This window comes from Cynocephalus volans, chromosome 8, assembly GCF_027409185.1.
Source record: "Cynocephalus volans isolate mCynVol1 chromosome 8, mCynVol1.pri, whole genome shotgun sequence".
In the NCBI taxonomy this organism is placed as follows: domain Eukaryota; kingdom Metazoa; phylum Chordata; class Mammalia; order Dermoptera; family Cynocephalidae; genus Cynocephalus; species Cynocephalus volans.
The window spans coordinates 12794912-12813356 of NC_084467.1; the positions used below are offsets into that span (position 1 = coordinate 12794912).

An 18445-nucleotide genomic window follows, 5' to 3' on the forward strand; every position below is an offset into this window, starting at 1 on the left:
GAAATCCAAGTTAAGACGGGAGTTCTTTTTAGATGACTTATGTAGTAAACTTTACTTCGTTGAATACAACTCCTTGTTGAGCTAGACCACACGGGGCCCTGGGCCCATACGTGAGTTACGATGAGCAGCAGCATGAAAGGTGGTCGGTAGGAGCATTCCATTTAGCTTGGGGGTCAGGTTCGGATTTCTCTAGGAGGAGAAGCCTCAGCTGAGCCTCCCAGAGTCTGGAGAAGGAAGGACTTGCAGGCTGAGGAGAAGAGAGGTGCTGGAGGGTGGGCTACAGCCTTGCATCTCAGCCAACTGGCCCCGAGCATTGAGATGAGGCCGTGGTGGTGACCCACAACCAGACCCCAGATTACCGTGCGGCCTGTACTGAAGCTTTCTTTGCGACCGAGGGTGCCTGGTGGGAAGGGGGATGTCGCCAGAGGACCCCGGTCAAGCTAGCGCCTGGGGTCCTTCCGCCGCGTGTCTTGATCCAGGGCTTTCAGAAGAGGGCGCGCGAGCGCGAAGGTGCTGAGGCCCGCGAGCTGCCGCTCTAGCCGGAGCTGGTCATAGAGTCGAGGCGCTTCCGGCCCCACGGTGGGGGAAGCAGCCGGAAGTCCGGTGGGCTCCAGCCGTCGAGATGGAAGAGGGTGGATATGAGTCGGTCCTCTGTGTCAAGCCGGAGGTACACGTCTACCGTATCCCGCCGCGGGCCACCAACCGTGGCTACAGGTGACCCCCTGCCGCCGGGCCAGGCTAGCCCCTGACTGAACCCCTTTCCCGCCTCCCCGACGACACACCCGCTGCGGGAGCCGAGGACCGCCTTGGCCAGTTTAGGGGCGAGGGGAAGGGAACGCTGAGGCCTCTTCCAGTTCGAGGTCAGAGCCGGGAGGGGGCCCAAAGTTGCGACCGTCTTCAGTGAGACACATCGGACTCCTGGCGGCAGGGGAGGCGTTCCAGCCGTATCTAGCTCTTGGGGACCCCGGTAGGCTGCCGGCCCCCCTAAACTTGGTCGGGGGCGGGGAGGTCCCAGACTTTCATCTTTCAGCGCTAACCGGTGGCCTTGAAGGGCTTCTCGAAAAGCCTTAAGGCGGAAGGGGCCTATCACGGTCGGAAATCCCCGAGAGGAGGGCAGGGAGCCCAGAACCGACTAAAAGGACCCATTCCGGGGAGCTTTAAGCTCATGGCCGCATCTCAGGGACCTCTCCCCGCCCAGCTTCCTTTTCACGAATTTCACCCTTGATCACACCTTGTAGCAATTGGGAGGAACCCATCGCCCTTCTCTGGCATAATGTTCACCTGACCCGAGTAAACAAACATATGCTTGTAAATATGTAGAGTATGTCTGGAAGGGAACAGGAAACTGGGTTTTCCTCCTAGGGGAGGGAAACTGGAGCTGGAAGGAGACTTCCTTTCACTGTACACCCTTTTGTACTATTTTATTTCTCGGCATATGCATCATCTGTCAAGACAATACGAAAGTATTAAAAGAAAAAAAGGTAATATCTGACACAGACAATCTGGCCTATGGCTACTTTGTGCCACTGAAGTGGTGGGGGTGCTGCTGTTTGGGGGGAGGGATGGCTATTGAAGGCAGTGTTTGTCCACATTACGTGGAAATACAGGATTGGCGTGCACCACAGGAATAATGAAGTGTTCGCATATCTGTCCTGTTGTTATTTTCCAATAGCATTAACACGGGCTCATAGCTGATTTTCTAGTGAACAGATATTTTATTGAACATTTATGGCATCCATGACACAATTTTAAAATAGTGTGAAACCAGCAATAATAACAGAAAAACATTTGCTAGCTATCATGAGACTGCAGATGGACCACCAAACCAGGGATGGTCATCTACCCCCATCCCCTGTTGGGTCTTCACTAGGATGGGTTTGGTTTTTCGTTGCCCCCGCAGAGCATGAGTTTACCATGTGTCAGGGCTGGCTGGTTTGGTATAGAGGAAAGTGCCAACCCTTGCACATTAATCTCAGAGCTCTGCTTAGCCTGCATCTGAGGCCTGTTAAGAGGAACTGAAACTGAGTGCTGACTTGTGAAGTGAGAGTCTGCGTATGCATGGCGCTCAAAACAACCTTCATCCAGGTTTCTTGACAGCTGGCATATGCATAGGAATTGCCAAGAAAAGCCTCTTGGAAATACCCACAGATATTTCTTTTTGGGTATTTTACTGAGCTGCTTCTTAGAACTAAAATTTGAAGTTATTGCTTTAAAAGAGCCAAAAGAGGCCTTGGTTGTAGTCTCATGGTTTTCTGGGTTTCTTTCTGCATAGGATACCTTTGAGAATATATTTCCTAAACACTCTTTTACTTTTCTCATACCTACTGTTGCTCTCTTTTTCTCTGTCTGCTGATTGCTCTCCTTTGTACTTTCTTTTTGTGTGACCAGCTGGTAAGGGGATCTGAGTCCTTCACCGTGGTGTCATAAGACCATGCTCTAACCAGTTGAGCTAATCGGCCAGCCCCTGTACTTTTCCTCCAAGATGGTCTTAGAGGTCCCAAATGTTCGCTCTGACCAACACAGCCTAACAATGTCTACAGCAGAAACAACAGGCCTTATAGCTGCTTCCTCTATTGAAAGGAAACTGGAAGGAAGTCCCACTGCGAAGGTCTCTGTAGTCTAGAATGCTACAGCTCATTGTGTTTTTGTATGGCCAAAAAGCTAATAAATGGTTTTTACATTTTTAATAGTTGGGGAGATTTTTATTTATTTATTTATTGGCATCTGGCCAGTATGGGGATCTGAACCTTTGACTTGGTGTTACCAGTAATGTGCTCTAACCAACTGAGCTAACTGGCAAGCCCCTAAATTTTAAAGACTATTTTATAATGTGAAAATTATATGAATTTCAGATTTGAGTGTCTGTACAGTTTTATTGAAATACAATCACCACGCTCAGTAGAAAACATTTGGTTAAATACTTAAAACACCAACATAGGCGTGCACTGTCTGAATGACTGCTTTTGCACTATAACAGCAGAGTTGCCTAGCTGGAACAGAGGCAGTGTGGCCTTCAAAGCCAAAAGTGTTTCCTGTCTGTCCCTTTACAGAAAAAGTTTGCCAACCACTGGTTTACAACAAGCAGCCCTTCCCATTCTCCTTCCCATCACTGGAGTAATGGAGCAGTAGCCTCTGGCAAAGTCTCAGTGGTTTTTGTCCCCTTAGGGCCGCGGAGTGGCAGCTGGACCAGCCATCATGGAGTGGCCGGCTGCGAATCACTGCAAAAGGGCAGGTGGCTTACATCAAGCTGGAGGACAGGACCTCAGGTAAAGGCAAGGGAGGCCACATTGGGCTGAGGTGCCACACCTCCCACTTTATGAGGAGGGAGACAGCACGGGCCCTGCCAGGCCACCCCGGGGGTCATGGGAACCTGTCCTGGAAGTCAGAGACTCAAGTGTACCTTTAAGCTACCTGTATTCCCCCACATTATTTGTGGAAATCACTGTCACCAGGTATGAAAAGGAGTATTTCTTGTCAAGTGCTTGTTCCTTTTGGGGGTCCTTAGGAAAATACTAATTTTGGAAGCCAAGAAGAGACCTGCAGGTTGGTCCTAAGAAGGAAGTTGGAAGCCCTGGAACTTGCCTTGAACACAGACTGGGTGAACATGTACAGCCCCTCTGCCACTGAGCTCTGGTTCTTACTCAGGAATTCTGTTTAGCAACTAAATGGTAACTCCCCAGAGCTGACCACGCCCAATAACTGAAGGAGCTGGAAACTGTCCTGCTCAGCACTTTCTGTGGTGAGAGGACAAGCCAAGCTGGGCTGTGTTGGGGTCAGCTGGCAGATATCACCTTTGGGGAAACTTCTCTGGAAGTCTTGGGCCACCAGGGCCTTGGGTGAGCTGTGGAGGGCAACACTCCTGGAATTGCCCCAGCCTGAGACCCTGAGTGGGGATTGGGCACAGTGCCTGCTTGGTCATGGGCCACAGCATTCGGTCATTTACTTTTTCTAATATGTAGAGATTTTCCTTTGTGGAGCAGAACAAAGTGCAAAGATTTAGAGGCAGAACTGGCTGCCTCTTCTCGGAACTGTGCAACTTCTGTCTGAGCTGTTGGACCTTGGGCGAGCCACATGACCACTGGAGCCTTGACCTCCTTTTTGTTGAAATGGGAATCACTTTAGTTTCTGCTTTCACAAGGTTGTTGGAAATAGGAAGTGAGCAGATATTTATCCAATTGCTTTGTGAACTGCAAGATGACCCAGAGCATTGATTTATTCTGGAACATGGATTGACAAGATGAGTATTTGGCTGTAGAGGAGTTTGAAGAGGCAGCTGCTGTGACTAGGGCAGAGAATTCTGACCATGGGAATTTCTGTGGCATCCCAGGTGGTGTCACGAGGGAATGGCAACACCTCTTGTTCTCTGGGAAACTTGGGAACTATGACTTTAATGTGATTGCCTAATGTAACGGCCATTGTCTAGGGCTGAGTCTCACCTGCAGGGCCCACCCCAAGATGCTTTTAGCTCAGTGTCATGCCCAGAGGGTCATGTTCATCTCTCTCATGAGGTAATGAGCAGGTCACGTGAGCCTAAACCTCAGGACTCAGTACAGAATATTCAGTTGAATATTGAAAGCACCAGCAGAGATCAGCATGTGTGAAAATGCTGCCAGCCATAAATGCTTACAGAAGTTATGTGTTGCCCTGTGACTATGGAGACCCATAGTTGATAAGGGGATGCATTTCATAGGGGCTCCTTTTAAAACCAGTCACTCTTTTGCCCTGTCTCTGAGATTGAATTAAATCAGCCTGCTTTGGAGTCTTCTGTGAGTGAAAAAAACCTACCTTCTTGCCATAGGGCCCATTGGCCCCTCTTAGAGTCCCATTTCAGGCACTGGGCATTTTCTGAAGGTGTGATACAACCAGATCAGGGCTCAGGCGGGTAATGTAAGTGGGTGGAGCATGTGGACAGGTGGGTCACAGTTCCAGCTCATTGTTCTCACGTGGGAATGGAGGCCCAGCATTTGTACAGATTTTAATTTTAAGAGAAGCCAAAAATCTGGGTTATTTTACATGTACTCTGATTTTGAAACATTTGGCAATTAAATAAATAAATTGGGCTGGCCTGTTAGCTCAGTTGGTTAAAGCATGGTGTTATAACACCAAGGTCAGGAGTTTGGATCCCCATACTGGCCAGCTGCCCCCGCCAAAAAAAGTTTAAGTCCAAAGTGGTGTACAGGTCAAATCCAGCCCACAGTTTTAATTTTCTTTTTCTTTTTTTTTTTTTTTTTTTTTGGTGCCTGGGCGGTACAGGGATCTAAACCCTTGACTTTGGTGTTAGAACACCGTGCTCTAACCATCTGATCTAACCAGCCAGCTCCTGACTTAAATCTTTTTAAAGTTATATTCTTGGGGCCTGCCCATGGCTCACTCCAAGGCTGTGGGTTCAGATCCCCTATAGGGATGGCCGGTTAGCTCACTGGGTGAGCATGGTGCTGACAACACCAAGTCAAGGGTTAAGATCCCCTTACCGGTCATCTTTAAAAAAAAAAAAATAATAAAGTTATATTCCTGTGTCTTCCCTTCAGCAAGAATGGACTTGATTTGAATTGCAGAGTAAGGTCTGCCCATCTGCCTCAGCCGGCTGGAGATGCCTTACAAGAAAAAGGCCCCAGTGGTCTGATAAAAACATCAGGCTGTGAGGGGGCTTAAGGCTCACTCCAGCTTGTCTTTTCAGGGGAGCTCTTTGCTCAAGCACCCGTGGATCAGTTTCCTGGCACAGCTGTGGAGAGCGTGACGGATTCCAGCAGATACTTTGTTATCCGCATCGAAGATGGAAACGGTATGAGCAGGTCTTGGGGCTTCCTCCTCTTGAGAAAGGTTCTCTCTACCTCTGGAAAGTGGAGTTGATCATGTATTGTCCCCCAGGGCGACGGGCGTTTATTGGAATTGGCTTCGGGGACCGAGGCGATGCCTTTGACTTCAACGTTGCATTGCAGGACCATTTCAAGTGAGTGGTTCTGGGAGACTCGTGCTCATGCCTCCTCCCTTCTTTACCTGTACAGAGCGATTTCTCAGGTTAGGATACCCAAATGGCTGTGTGTGACTTGTCTGCCGGCAGAGCCTCAGGAAAACTCAGTTCTCCTTCAGGGCAGGCCACCTCTCTCCTCTCTGCCAGGCCTCATCTCTGCTGTGACATTTTCTCCTTTTCCTGAGGTCCTTCTCTATCATTCCAGTCAGCTGGCACAGACTTTGAAGTGTCCCATCTCTTCCCTTACCAGTCCCCTAAGCAGCCAGAGTCCATGTCAGTCTCTTTGGCCTTTCTGGGCCTGCTCTTCCTTGATGTAATAAGTGGTGCTTGGATGGTGTGGACAGTGCCCAGACACTCACGTGGGCACCTCTGGCTTTTCCCTGACCTGATGCCCGTGTCTTGGGTGGTTGCTGGGTAGTGTTGTATGGAGGGTAGTAGGGGATCTTTGTGTTGCCCTCTACTTCTGAGCATCTGTCTTGTCTCCTCATCTACCTTATGAGTGTTTGGCGTTGTGTAGGGAGCATGCCTTAATTCTCACACCAAATGCTAGGGAGGAAAGGCCTGGGCTCTCACATTTCCTAGAAACCAGTGGGTGGACCCTTTACATAAGTGATGTTATTGGACTTTCATAGCCATTTTGAAGATGTACAGCATTGTCAGCCCATTGTGCTGATGATGAAACTGCTATGCATGCAGCTAGTTACATGTCAGAGCCAGGGTTTGAATTCAGGCCTTACTAAGCCCGCACTCTTTCTACCACCCTGCCTCAGTACAAGCCTCCGCAGGTGATAGTGAAGTGTGTGAGTGCGTTCTCTTCCTCTCTCACCTTTTCCTTCCTGTTCTCTCCCCAGGTGGGTGAAACAGCAGTGTGAATTTGCAAGACAAGCCCAGAATCCAGACCAAGGCCCCAAATTGGATCTAGGCTTCAAGGAGGGCCAGACCATCAAGATCAACATTGCAGTGAGTCCCACCCTCTCTGGCTGTGTTGGCCGTGGTCATGTGACCCTCATGGCCACCAAGCCTGGCCCAGCCCAGAGCTTGTCACTTCTCAAAGTTCAGTTCTATCAGTTCAGCAAATGTTTATTGAACAGCTTTCTCATGCCAGGTACTACACCAGGGGTGGACAACAGGCCTCTGCTCTCATGGAGCTCAGAGTTGAGTGAGACAGGCAAGTAAAGATGTGATGTAACATGGCAGGAGAGGTGCTGGGATCACCTAGGGATGCCCTGGGTGCTGTGGGGTCCTGGAGGAAGGGCATGCAGCCAATAGTTGGGGGAACCAAGGAAGACTTCCTGGAAAAAGTTACCTGTAAGCAAGGGAAGAGGGATTAAAGGGTAGTTCAAGCAGAGGGAATACCATGTGCCAAGCCTCTGAGTTGAGAAGGAGCATCAGTCACTTGCCACCAGAGCTAGTGTTTTTGACCTGGTTGTTAGAGTGGGTCAGGATGTTGTGCTCATCCCAAGCTGTGCCTTGAGTAAGGAAGATTTGGGAGAGTTCTGGGCAGGTAGGTGCAGAGGTGGGCCTGGGAATCACAGGCAGTTTCTGCTGGTGGTGGTGTCCTGGCTCCCTGTGTCTTCATTCTGAGTTGCTCTGCTTCTGGCTTTCACCCTGTTAGCTCCTATTGAATGAGAACAGGTTGGGGTGGGCTGGGTTGCCAACACCTGGCCTTGAGCTGGCTGCAGGGGTCAAGTGGGAAGTTGGAGTTGGAGTTGTGATTTGGGGGAACCAAGGACCAAATGGATTTGTGTTTTGAAGAAACGTTAACTCTAAAATAATGCTTTTTCTCTTAACTTACCATCTTTCTCCTCTTTTCTGCTTCGTGCTGGTGATGATTTGGGACCCTTGAAGTTGGCCAAGTGGCCATTAAGAGAAAATACAAGTCCAATCCAGTGAACTGATTGGGATATGATTCTTTCTCTTGCTTGGAAGAAACTAACATTTAATGAGCATCAGCTGTGGGCCAGGTAGTGTTTCTAGGCATTTCTCATATGAATTAAACATCCTTCCCCTTTCCTCGGTAAGGCAAGGAAATCAAGGCTTAGAGAGGTTAAGGAACTTTCCCAAAGTCGTAGAGCTGGAAATAAGTGGCACAGCTGGACTCATGGGGTCTTTGAAGTCTTTTGACCTCGGGGCTGGTCTTAACCATTTGATTAAGCTGCTGCTTTCCTTACAAGTAGGGAACCGTGTCGCCTTTGTTGGTGTAACTCATACTGGTTTCTGGCTCATGCTTGGTGCTCAGTTGTTTTTTGTTGTTGTTGTTTAACATTTTATTGAACTATGATGTGCATACAGAAAAGTGCACAAATCATAAATGTGGAACTCAGTGATTTTTAAAAACTGAACTTATAAGCATTTTATAATACTTCAAAAAGTTCATGGAAAAATAGAATTAAAAGTTATATCCTCATATAAACTTGCACCGAGATCAAAAAGCTGACGATTGTCAGCATTCTGGAAACCCTCTCCTGACCTCTTCCAAGAACTACATATCCACCTGACTTCAGATACCCTAGATTTTGTTTGCTCTTGACTTTCATGAATTGAATCGTCCACTTTGTACTCTTTTGTTTTTGACTTCTTTTACTCAGCTTGATATTTGTGAGTCTTCCCTATTGTTGCATGTAGTCTGTTCATTCTCATTGTTGTGGCATATACCACTGTGAGAATGTACCTAATTTATTTATCACCGATGATGGACACGTAGGCAGTTTCCAATTTGGGGCTATTACAAATAGTGCTGCTGCAAACGTTCACCTTCATGTCTTTTGGTACACATAGATATGCATTTCTGTTGGATCTATATCTAGGAGTGGAATTGCAGGGTCATAAGTTCCTATGTTGAGCTTTAGATTCATTCAAACAATTTTTCAAAGTAGTTTTACCAATTTACACTTCCACCAGCAGCGCATGAATGTTCTAGTTGTTCCATCTCCTTGTCAGTTCTTGATCATCTATCTTTTAGCCATTCTGGTGGGTGTGTAATGGTATATCATTGTAGTTTTGATTTGCATTTCCCTGATAATTAAAGAAGGTGGATGCTGGGTTTTAATTAAAATTAACCATATTTGTGATATATTCAGAATAGTGATACAGTGAATATAGCTCATAACAATGAAGGTGTTAGATAAGATCATCTTTTAGTTATGCAGATTTTGGGGTCTGGGGGTCACCTTGGCCCTCCTCATGGGACTTTCTGCTGACAGTTGGACTCCAGCAGAATTGACTGATTTGCATTCCTCTCCTCTCTTTAGAACATGAAGAAGAAGGAAGGAGCAGCCGGGACTCCCCGAGCCAGGCCTGCCAGCACAGGAGGGCTGAGCCTACTTCCTCCTCCTCCCCCAGGGGGCAAAACCTCCACCCTGATCCCTCCCCCTGGGGAGCAGTTGTCTGTGGGAGGGTCCCTCATCCAGCCAGCAGTTGCTCCTGGTTCAGGTCAGTGCTCAAGGGTGACTGTTGAATCTGTACCTGTGGGCTCCTCTTCCGTCTGGCAGCTGGACCCCATGGCTTTCCCTCCTTCATGCACTGATTTGTCATTTAGTATGTGTATGGGTCAAACTGGAAGGTGGGCACCACAAAGCTGATCCTGCACACACTGGGTAAGGTGTTCTTCTGTTCTCCTAACACCTACTTACCCCTTTATGGTATGTGCCCTCCCCAGATAGGCAAGGGCTGCGGCTCATTTTTGAAATCATCAGCGTGTAGGTTCCTGTTTCTCAGTGACTGCTCAGTGGGTATTGAGTGAGTGGGTGATGGAGACACAAGGTCTCTGCTCACATCTAGTGGGAGAGAGGAGTCACAGTCACAAAGACCAATGTATGGGGCCCAGACTTACTACTAGCCAGCAAGATCTGGGGAAGCTTCATGGAAGAGGTGACATCGGGCTGGACCTTGAAGGAAGGAGATTGGTGTAGGGGTGGTTGGCATTCCATGCAGAGAGAAGAGTGTAAGGCTCAGACTTTCAGACCTGTGGTGTATTTAGGGAGATGGACGCAGCATGAGGTATGCCAAGGTGAGCCGTGGGAAATAAAATTGGAAATTTAGTCTGGAGTCAGCTCTTCAGTGATGCTGTTGGGTGCTGGAAAGCTGGGAGACAGCTTCCCCAGCAGGCTGTGCTGATGAGCCCTTTGGACTGCAGGATTCCAGAAGTTAGTGCCTAGTTGCCAGCCTTTGAGTGCTGGGATGCCAGCCCTTTCCCTCTGCCTCCCTACCCTGCCTGCTAGCCCAGCTTGATGCTCTCGGCCTTCCCCAAGCTGGGGGATTGTCACCAGCATGCTTTCCCCACATGGCTCTTAAGGGCCTGCTTTCCTGATTCTTGAGAGTCCCTGACATTGGCTTTCCTATCGGGAGGTTGAACTTCAGACCTCAGCCCTGTGGAGAATACCCCAACCAGGAGAGTGGCAGGAGTAACAGTCAGGGAGTCCCTGCCCTGGCACCAGGAATGATCTTTTTAGCATTATTTCTCAGAGTGGGGCCATAAGACCACTTGCTTTGGCATATCCAGGGATGGAGCAGGAATCTGCATTCTTAATTACGTCCTTTTTTTTTTTTGGCAGCTGAGCTAACCAGCCAGCCCTTGTTTACATTCTTATTTGCATGCTCACTAGGGTCTGAGAGCCAGTGCCTTCGGCATTCCCTTGGTTGCTGACACATTTTTAGCAGGTGATATGGAGAGCCTGCCATGTGCTAGGTCAGGTTTTAGGCACTGGGGATACTGCAAGTATGACATAAAGTCCCTGCTCTCAAGGGCTTATTTTTTTTTTTTTTTTTTTTACAGGTGAAATCCAGTTTACTAGAGATAACAATCGTTAATCTTTTGGGGGATTAGATGATTTCATTAACACTTTTATTTATTTATTTATTTATTTATAAATTTTATTTTGTCGATATACATTTTGGCTGATTATTGCTCCCCATCACCAAAGCCTCCCTCCCTTCTCCCTCCCCCCTCCCCCCCAACAATGTCCTTTCTGTTTGCTTGTCGTATCAACTTCAAGTAATTGTGGTTGTTATATCTTCTTCCCCCTCCCCGGTTTTGTGTGTATGTGTGTGTGTGTGAATTTATATATCAATTTTTAGCTCCCACCAATAAGTGAGAACATGTGGTATTTCTCTTTCTGTGCCTGACTTGTTTCACTTAATATAATTCTCTCGAGGTCCATCCATGTTGTTGCAAATGGCAGTATTTCATTCGTTTTTATAGCTGAGTAGTATTCCATTGTGTAGATGTACCACGTTTTCCGTATCCACTCATCTGATGATGGACATTTGGGCTGGTTCCAACTCTTGGCTATTGTAAAGAGTGCTGCGATGAACATTGGGGAACAGGTATACCTTCGACTTGATGATTTCCATTCCTCTGGGTATATTCCCAACAGTGGGATAGCTGGGTCGTATGGTAGATCTATCTGCAATTGTTTGAGGAACCTCCATACCATTTTCCATAGAGGCTGCACCATTTTGCAGTCCCACCAACAATGTGTGAGAGTTCCTTTTTCTCCGCAACCTCGCCAGCATTTATCGTTCAGAGTCTTTTGGATTTTAGCCATCCTAACTGGGGTTAGATGGTATCTCAGTGTGGTTTTGATTTGCATTTCCCGGATGCTGAGTGATGTTGAGCATTTTTTCATATGTCTGTTGGCCATTTGTATATCTTCCTTAGAGAAATGCCTACTTAGCTCTTTTGCCCATTTTTTAATTGGGTTGCTTGTTTTCTTCTTGTAAAGTTGTTTGAGTTCCTTATATATTCTGGATATTAATCCTTTGTCAGATGTATATTTTGCAAATATTTTCTCCCACTCTGTTGGTTGTCTTTTAACTCTGTTAATTGTTTCTTTTGCTGTGCAGAAGCTTTTTAGTTTGATATAATCCCATTTGTTTATTTTTCCTTTGGTTGCCCGTGCTTTTGGGGTCATATTCATGAAGTCTGTGTCCAGTCCTATTTCCTGGAGTGTTTCTCCTATGTTTTCTTTAAGAAGTTTTATTGTTTCAGGGTGTATATTTAAATCCTTAATCCATTTTGAGTTGATTTTAGTATACGGTGAGAGGTATGGATCTAGTTTCATTCTCCTGCATATGGATATCCAGTTATCCCAGCACCATTTGCTGAAGAGGCAGTCCCTTCCCCAGTGAATAGGCTTGGTGCCTTTGTCAAAAATCAGATGGCAGTAAGTGTGTGGGTTGATTTCTGGATTCTCTATTCTATTCCATTGATCAGTGTGTCTGTTTTTATGCCTCAAGGGCTTATGTTTTAATGTACTAGACAGGTAATCAGCATGTCTACAAACAAAATGTGTCAGGTCACAAATAGCTAACATTTATTAAGCACTTACTATGCTTGTATGCTCCAGAACCAGACTGGCCAGGTTCAAATTCTAGCTTACCAGCTACATGATCTTTAGTTTTCTCAGCTGTATGTTGGGGGTGGTAACAATACCTACAATGTCAATTTTTTGTGCGGATCAAATGAGCTAATCCATTTATAACACTTAGGTGTTAACACTTAGGATACTGTCTAAAACGTTAATAGAGCACTCACTGAATGTTAGCTCTCATTTATTCATATTTATTAATATTGTCATTGTTATCACTACTATATGCTGGGCCTGTTCTAAGCATTTCATATATATTAACTCATTTAATCTTTACACCAGTCCTATGAAGTAGTCATTGTTATTGTCCACATTCTAGAGACAAGAAAACTGAAACTTAAGTGACCTGCACAAATTCACAGGGCTAGTTCTGACCCGTCTTCCCCTAGGGGCTGTGGTGAAGTTCACATGAGATAATGTGCATTAAGCACTTGATCAACTGTAAACCATTGAGTACCCTAGCTTTATTTAGTGTCCTGGCCCAGAGCAGATTAGAAATAGCAAATAAGTGGGAAGGTAAGGGCGGCAGGCACAGGGCCTTACAAAGGGACAGTTGGCAGCACTGGGGAGGTGCCAGAAAAGCAGGCACTGCAGCCCCATCATGCCACCCACCTTGGTGAAGAGATATGCACAAGGGTCAGCTTTTATATTACTTCTTCTGGAAGGCTCTCTCTGTCCCCTAACCCCAGGGCTTGGCACATGTCTGGCACATAATGTTCTCAGCTGGTTGATCTAGTCACTGGACTTCAGGCTTTATATGAAGATGATCTTGCAATTTTGATGGGCATTCAAGAACCTGGGGCAGGATGTAGTAAATTTTAGACAGCTTTCACCATAAACAGTTGAAAACAAAGTCACTTTTGGGTATGAGTGGTAGATGACATGTGACTTACCCTCACTGGTGCCTCTCCCTCCTCCTTGTATGTGGCTCTGTGTTTTTGCTCCAGGAGCCCTCAAGGACTCATGAGAAGATGGTGGGAATGTGGCAACTCACTGGTGTTCTGTTGCCCAAAAGCATGTCTGTGTGTCTCAGCCACCCGGAATCATGAGGTTGCTCACTGAGTCTCATGTTTTGGTCACTGAGACAACCAAAGAGAGAAGCTTCTGACTCCCCTGTCTCCTTTTCTTCTCTCCCTGCCTGTTGGACTTGGGGACATGAATAGGAGGAGCCAATGTATCCTGGCCACAGCCCAAGCCTGCCACTGCTGCGACTGCTGATGTCTGGGGCGACTTTACCACATCCACAGGGTGAGTGCCACATTCTGTGGTCCGACTGGGGCCAAGGCTATTGCTCTAAAAACCTGGGAACATTCCATATTCCTTCCTTCTGGTGCTGGGAACAACAGCTCTGATTTGGATGTTTTCAGGCCAGCCAGAGGACAGAGCCCCAGAGTGTCTGCTCTGGGTGGCACATTTTTCTCTGTGAAGTCTTTTTGCTGTTCTCCACTGCTAGGTAGTCTGGGGCTACCTTTTGCAAATCTGTGTGGTCCTTTAAACCACCTCACCATGTGCTTTGGCCTATCCCCAATACTTCCTTCTCTCCCCTGTCCCCAGCTACTCTAGAACACTGGGCTGAGAGGTTCTAGCCTTGGCCTGTCCTCATGGGACCTCCGAGACAGGTGTCTGGCCTTCTCTGACTCTATGAAGTCTTCACTTAGGGTCTGGATGAAAAGATGCTAAATTCCCACTGCATCATTATTTATACGGACATGTTCTAGGATGGGTCAGCACACATTTTGTAAAGAACAAGATAGCAAATAGTTTAGGCTATTTGGGCCATATGGTCTCTGTTTCAGCTACTCAGTTCTGTTGTAGCACAAAAGCAGTCATAGGTAATATGAAAACAAGTGGGCATGGCCATGTACCAATAAAACTTTATTTACAAAACCATACAGAGATGTATGATACAAATAATTTGAGTCTTTTATAAGTGAAGTTTACATTAACTATTAAAAACAAAAACACACACAGAGGGCCAGATTTGGTTCCTGGGCCATAGTTTGCTAACCATTGCTCTAGAACACTTAGGGCCTGACTTCTTAGAGCTCTCTCTACCCAGAGAGAAGCCAGCTTTTATCTGCTTTGTATTTTCAAACATCTGAATTCCCCCACCCCTCCCTATCTTCTCTTTACAGGTCAGCTTCCAGCCAGACTCAGCCAGGCACCGGCTGGGTCCAATTCTGACCAGAGCACAACTCTTTTTCCTCATACGACTTCTGGGAAAGAGCCGCCTCACCTGGGCCAAAAGAAGGAGGATGAAGCACTCCCTGGCTGGCCTCTGTTGGGAGCATGACTCCTTCCTCCCCTCCTTGCCTGACTCTTTTGATAGATTGGGCATATTAGGCAGTGAACTGGCACCATGTTGCACTGTTTTCTTGAGATTTGACTATGTAGCCATAACACAAGAGAAGAAGAGCTCCAGGATCCTTATCCCTGTCTGTCCTCTTGGCATGAAAGAGACTCTGAGACTTGACTTCTCCCGTCACAGTGACCCATATTAAACACAAGCCCCCAAAGCAAAAGAATGGGTTGAGTTTGCTGCCTGGGTTCAGATTAGCCCTCCTCAGGGGTTACAGGTGTCAAGTGATCACTGTTTGGCCGGGGGAGCTTTCTGCACTCCCACTGGCTGTATCACTTCAGTCAAGGTGCTATCCAGAGGAGGGATTCCTTCCTGATTTCAACTTGAACAGACAATCAGGAGGGAAATTGGAAGGATTAAGGAACTTTTTAAAAATGTTAATATTTTGCTTTGCTAGTGTGCTAATCTGCACTAATTCATTGCCTTTGTAAAAGGGACAGCTCCTGCAGTGTGCCGCAGCAGGGCCTTCTGAAGGCATTCCTCATTGTCAGCCAGCTGCCCTGAGCTTCAGGTAGCAGTGGTCATCTCTATCCAGTTGCCTGGTTTCTGTGTCTCCAGGCCAGGTAAGCAATGCAGGGCTGAGGCCAGCACTGGAAGCCAGATGGACCAGTTAGGGCAGGAAGGTGGAAACTGTTGTCATGGAGGTGGGGGGTCAGCTTCCTGTCCACTGGTGGCTCTCTGCGCCCACAGGTTCATAGCACAGCTTCTGGTGGGCTTGGATTTTCTCTTGGATGGTTTCTGAAGTGACTTATCTGCAAACAGCCTCTTACTGTCTTTTCTCCTTTAGGGACTGTGAATGACAGAAGAAGCTCAGTGAACATGAAGTCTAGGTTGCCTGGGTTACAGGTTCATAAGAAATCATTTTATCTGAGCTACCTCTGAAATTCCTTATATTGACTTACCTTACTTCTCAGTTGAATGAGTTCTTCTTTGAAGGGTCAAGACCATGAACTGAGGAAAGTGTTGGCCTTTTCGTGGGACCAGATTTTTAATATTAAAAAAATAAATATTTTTACTTCTATCAACGTATGTCGAAGATGAACGTGTTTTTGTCAGCATGGCTGCTAAACTCCAGGATACCACAGCTAGACTCACAGCCACCTCTCTCGCTACTGATCATGTGTCCAGATTTAAAGTCCGGGGCCAGGGTGACAGACTGACCAAAGTGAAATTTGACCCTGTTACCCTCAGGCAATCGGTAACTCCTCTCCTACAAAGGGTACTTCAAAAAGCTTGTGGAAAAATAGAATTAAAAGATGATACGAATCTTTCCATGAACTTTTTTTTTTGATGGCTGGCCACTACAGGGATCAAACCTTGCTAACCGGCCAGCCCTTCTGTGAACTTTTTGAAGTACTCTGTTTGTTTCTAGAAGAGTATAGTCCTTGGAACAATGTGAAAATGGTTGCTTGAATCACTTTTTCTGGGGCTTAGTTCTTTCATGCAACCTCAGGTGGAAGAGGCAGTGCTGGATAGCCTGGCCCTTGCTTTCTGCCTCCCACTGAGACCTACCGGTGGAAGCATCTCCCTGAGTAGTAAGGGTGTGCAGATGCACAGAGTCAGAAATAAAGTAGAAGAGGCCACAGCAGCCTGGCCGGTTAGCGCAGTTGGTTAGAGCATGGTGTTATAACCCCAAGGTCCAGGGTTCAGATCCCTGTACTGGCCAGATGCCAAAAAAAAAAAAAAGAAAAGGCCACGGCATGTCTTAGCTTGAGAATTCTGTAAGAAAGATGCAGTTTTTATTGTTGGTTATGGAAATAAACACTCTAGCTAATAAACAGTATAAGAGGAGAAAGGGAATGAAATTTGAGCATCCTCTTGCACATGGAATAAGGGTAAGGAGAATGCATCAAAGGATCTTCAGGAATAAGTAGCTTTTTCGTGTCTTATTTTACATCACATTACTTCCTATCTGGATCAGTTACTTCGAAGTGCTTAGAGGCTGGAAATAAGAAAGCTTAGACTTAGGAGAAACCCTTAAATGGAATATATGCCATCAAATGTCAGCACTTGGATTCTGGAGACAGACCTGGGCTTTGGATCTAGGCTATTCCTTGGTTAGGTTTGTGACCACAGACTCCTTCCTTAACCCAAGCGTCACTCAGATGAGGCATATAAAGCACTAGCAGGTGCCTATCGTGCGGTTCAACCTTAATTACCTTTCTCTAGAGTCGAGTAATACACCCACAACCATTAATCATGGTTGAGAAGAAGGCCACAGATGTGGAAACAACCATCAAGGATCTAACCTGGAAAGCACCTTGAGGTGTGTGGGAGCAAGGGACAGTTTGGTGCTCTACATCTCCAACTGGAATCCCAGCTGAAAAAAATGTATCATTGTAGGATCAGAGTCCCCTGGAAAACCTCCCAGTGCCAAACCAGGCATCACTTCAATTATACCCCTGACTGGATCTTACAAGTTGTTGGGGGTGTGGGTGGGGGTTGGCTAAAATGGATAGTAGGAGATGAGTGTTGGGTTTGGGGGTATGTGAGACCTCAGCTGCTTTCTGTACACTGGGAGGTGTGGCAGATAGACTCCCTAAGGTGGCCACCACAGTCTCCACCTCCTGGTGGTCACAGCCTTGTGTAGTCCCTTCCACCTTGAGTGTGGGCCTGACCTGTGACTTCAACAGAATACCACAAAGGTGACAGGATGTCACTTCCATGTTTATGTTACATAAAATTGCAACATGTCTTGCTGAGAAATTCTCTGTTCCTGGCTTTGAAGAAGCAAGCTGTCATGTTGTGTGAGCTGCCCTAGGAAGAGGGTGGGTGGCAAAGAACTGAGGGTGGCCTCCGCCTGACAGCCAATGAGAAACAGAAGCTCTTAGTCCAGCAGTCTGCAAGAAACCGAATGCTGCCAACAAGCACGTGAGTTTGGAAGCTGATCCTTCCCAGTTAAGCCTTCAGATGAGCCCCAGGCCTGTCCAGCACCTTGATCACAGCCTTGCAGAGGACCTGGCTAAGCTGTGCCTGGACTCCTGACCCACAGAAACTGAGATGGTAAATGTGTTGTTGTAAGCTGCTAAGTTTGTGGTAATATTGTTACGCAGCAATAGATAACTAATACAAGAGGTGAGCAAACGGTATTTGAGGTGGGAATCTGTGGAGAAGAAAAACTGGACAGATTTAATGGCTACATGGCCTTGGAGGTCACTGAACACGCTCCTTTGGGCCCTTTCCAATGATAGGAGCTATTGCTTATGTAAAGCTTGCTCTCTGCTAGGCACTGTTCTGTGCACTTAATGTATAGAACTCATTTTATCATCACGACAGCCCTAGGAGGTAGGCACTTGTCTTAGTCCACTTGGGGTGCTCTAACAGAATAGCATAGATTCAGTGGTTTATAAACAGAAATTCATTTCCCACAGTTCTAGAGGCTGGGAGGTCCAAGATCAGGGCGCCGGCAGATTCAGTGTCTGGTGAGGCTGGCTTCTCACTGTAAACTCACATGGTGGAAAGTGCAAAAGAACCCTGGGGCCTCTTTTGTAAGGGCACTACTCTCATTCATGAGTGCTCCGCCCTCATGATGTAATCACTTCCCAAAGGCCCCACCCCCAAATACCATCACACTGGGGATTAGGTTTCAACATGAATTTTGGGGAGACACATTGTCTCCCATCCAAGTACTAACCAGGCCCGACCCTGCTTAGCTTCCGAGATCAGACGAGATCGGGCGCGTTCAGGGTGGTATGGCCGTAGACAGGAGACACATTGTCTATAGCAGTACTCATCCATTCTAAAAAT

General features: G+C 46.8%; 1 protein-coding gene across 5 annotated transcripts; it reads left to right on the plus strand.

The window, feature by feature from the left end:
• The first annotated feature begins 614 nt into the window (after positions 1-614).
• On the plus strand, positions 615-15671 carry NECAP2 (NECAP endocytosis associated 2). Of its 5 annotated transcripts, XR_010024236.1 has the most exons (9): positions 615-714; positions 3166-3266; positions 5678-5782; positions 5869-5950; positions 6823-6931; positions 9223-9403; positions 13503-13587; positions 14475-15261; positions 15486-15671. XR_010024236.1 is itself a non-coding variant. In XM_063105612.1 (8 exons), exons 1-8 carry the CDS (start codon positions 623-625, stop codon positions 14521-14523), a joined length of 804 nt encoding a protein of 267 aa, XP_062961682.1. In that variant the 5' UTR covers positions 615-622; the 3' UTR covers positions 14524-15671. The 5 variants fall into 5 exon arrangements, 4 of the variants coding, with proteins under 4 accessions (XP_062961682.1, XP_062961686.1, XP_062961684.1 ...); XM_063105612.1 differs by having other exon boundaries at positions 14475-15671; XM_063105613.1 differs by having other exon boundaries at positions 619-667; positions 14475-15671.
• Positions 15672-18445: the final 2774 nt, after the last annotated feature.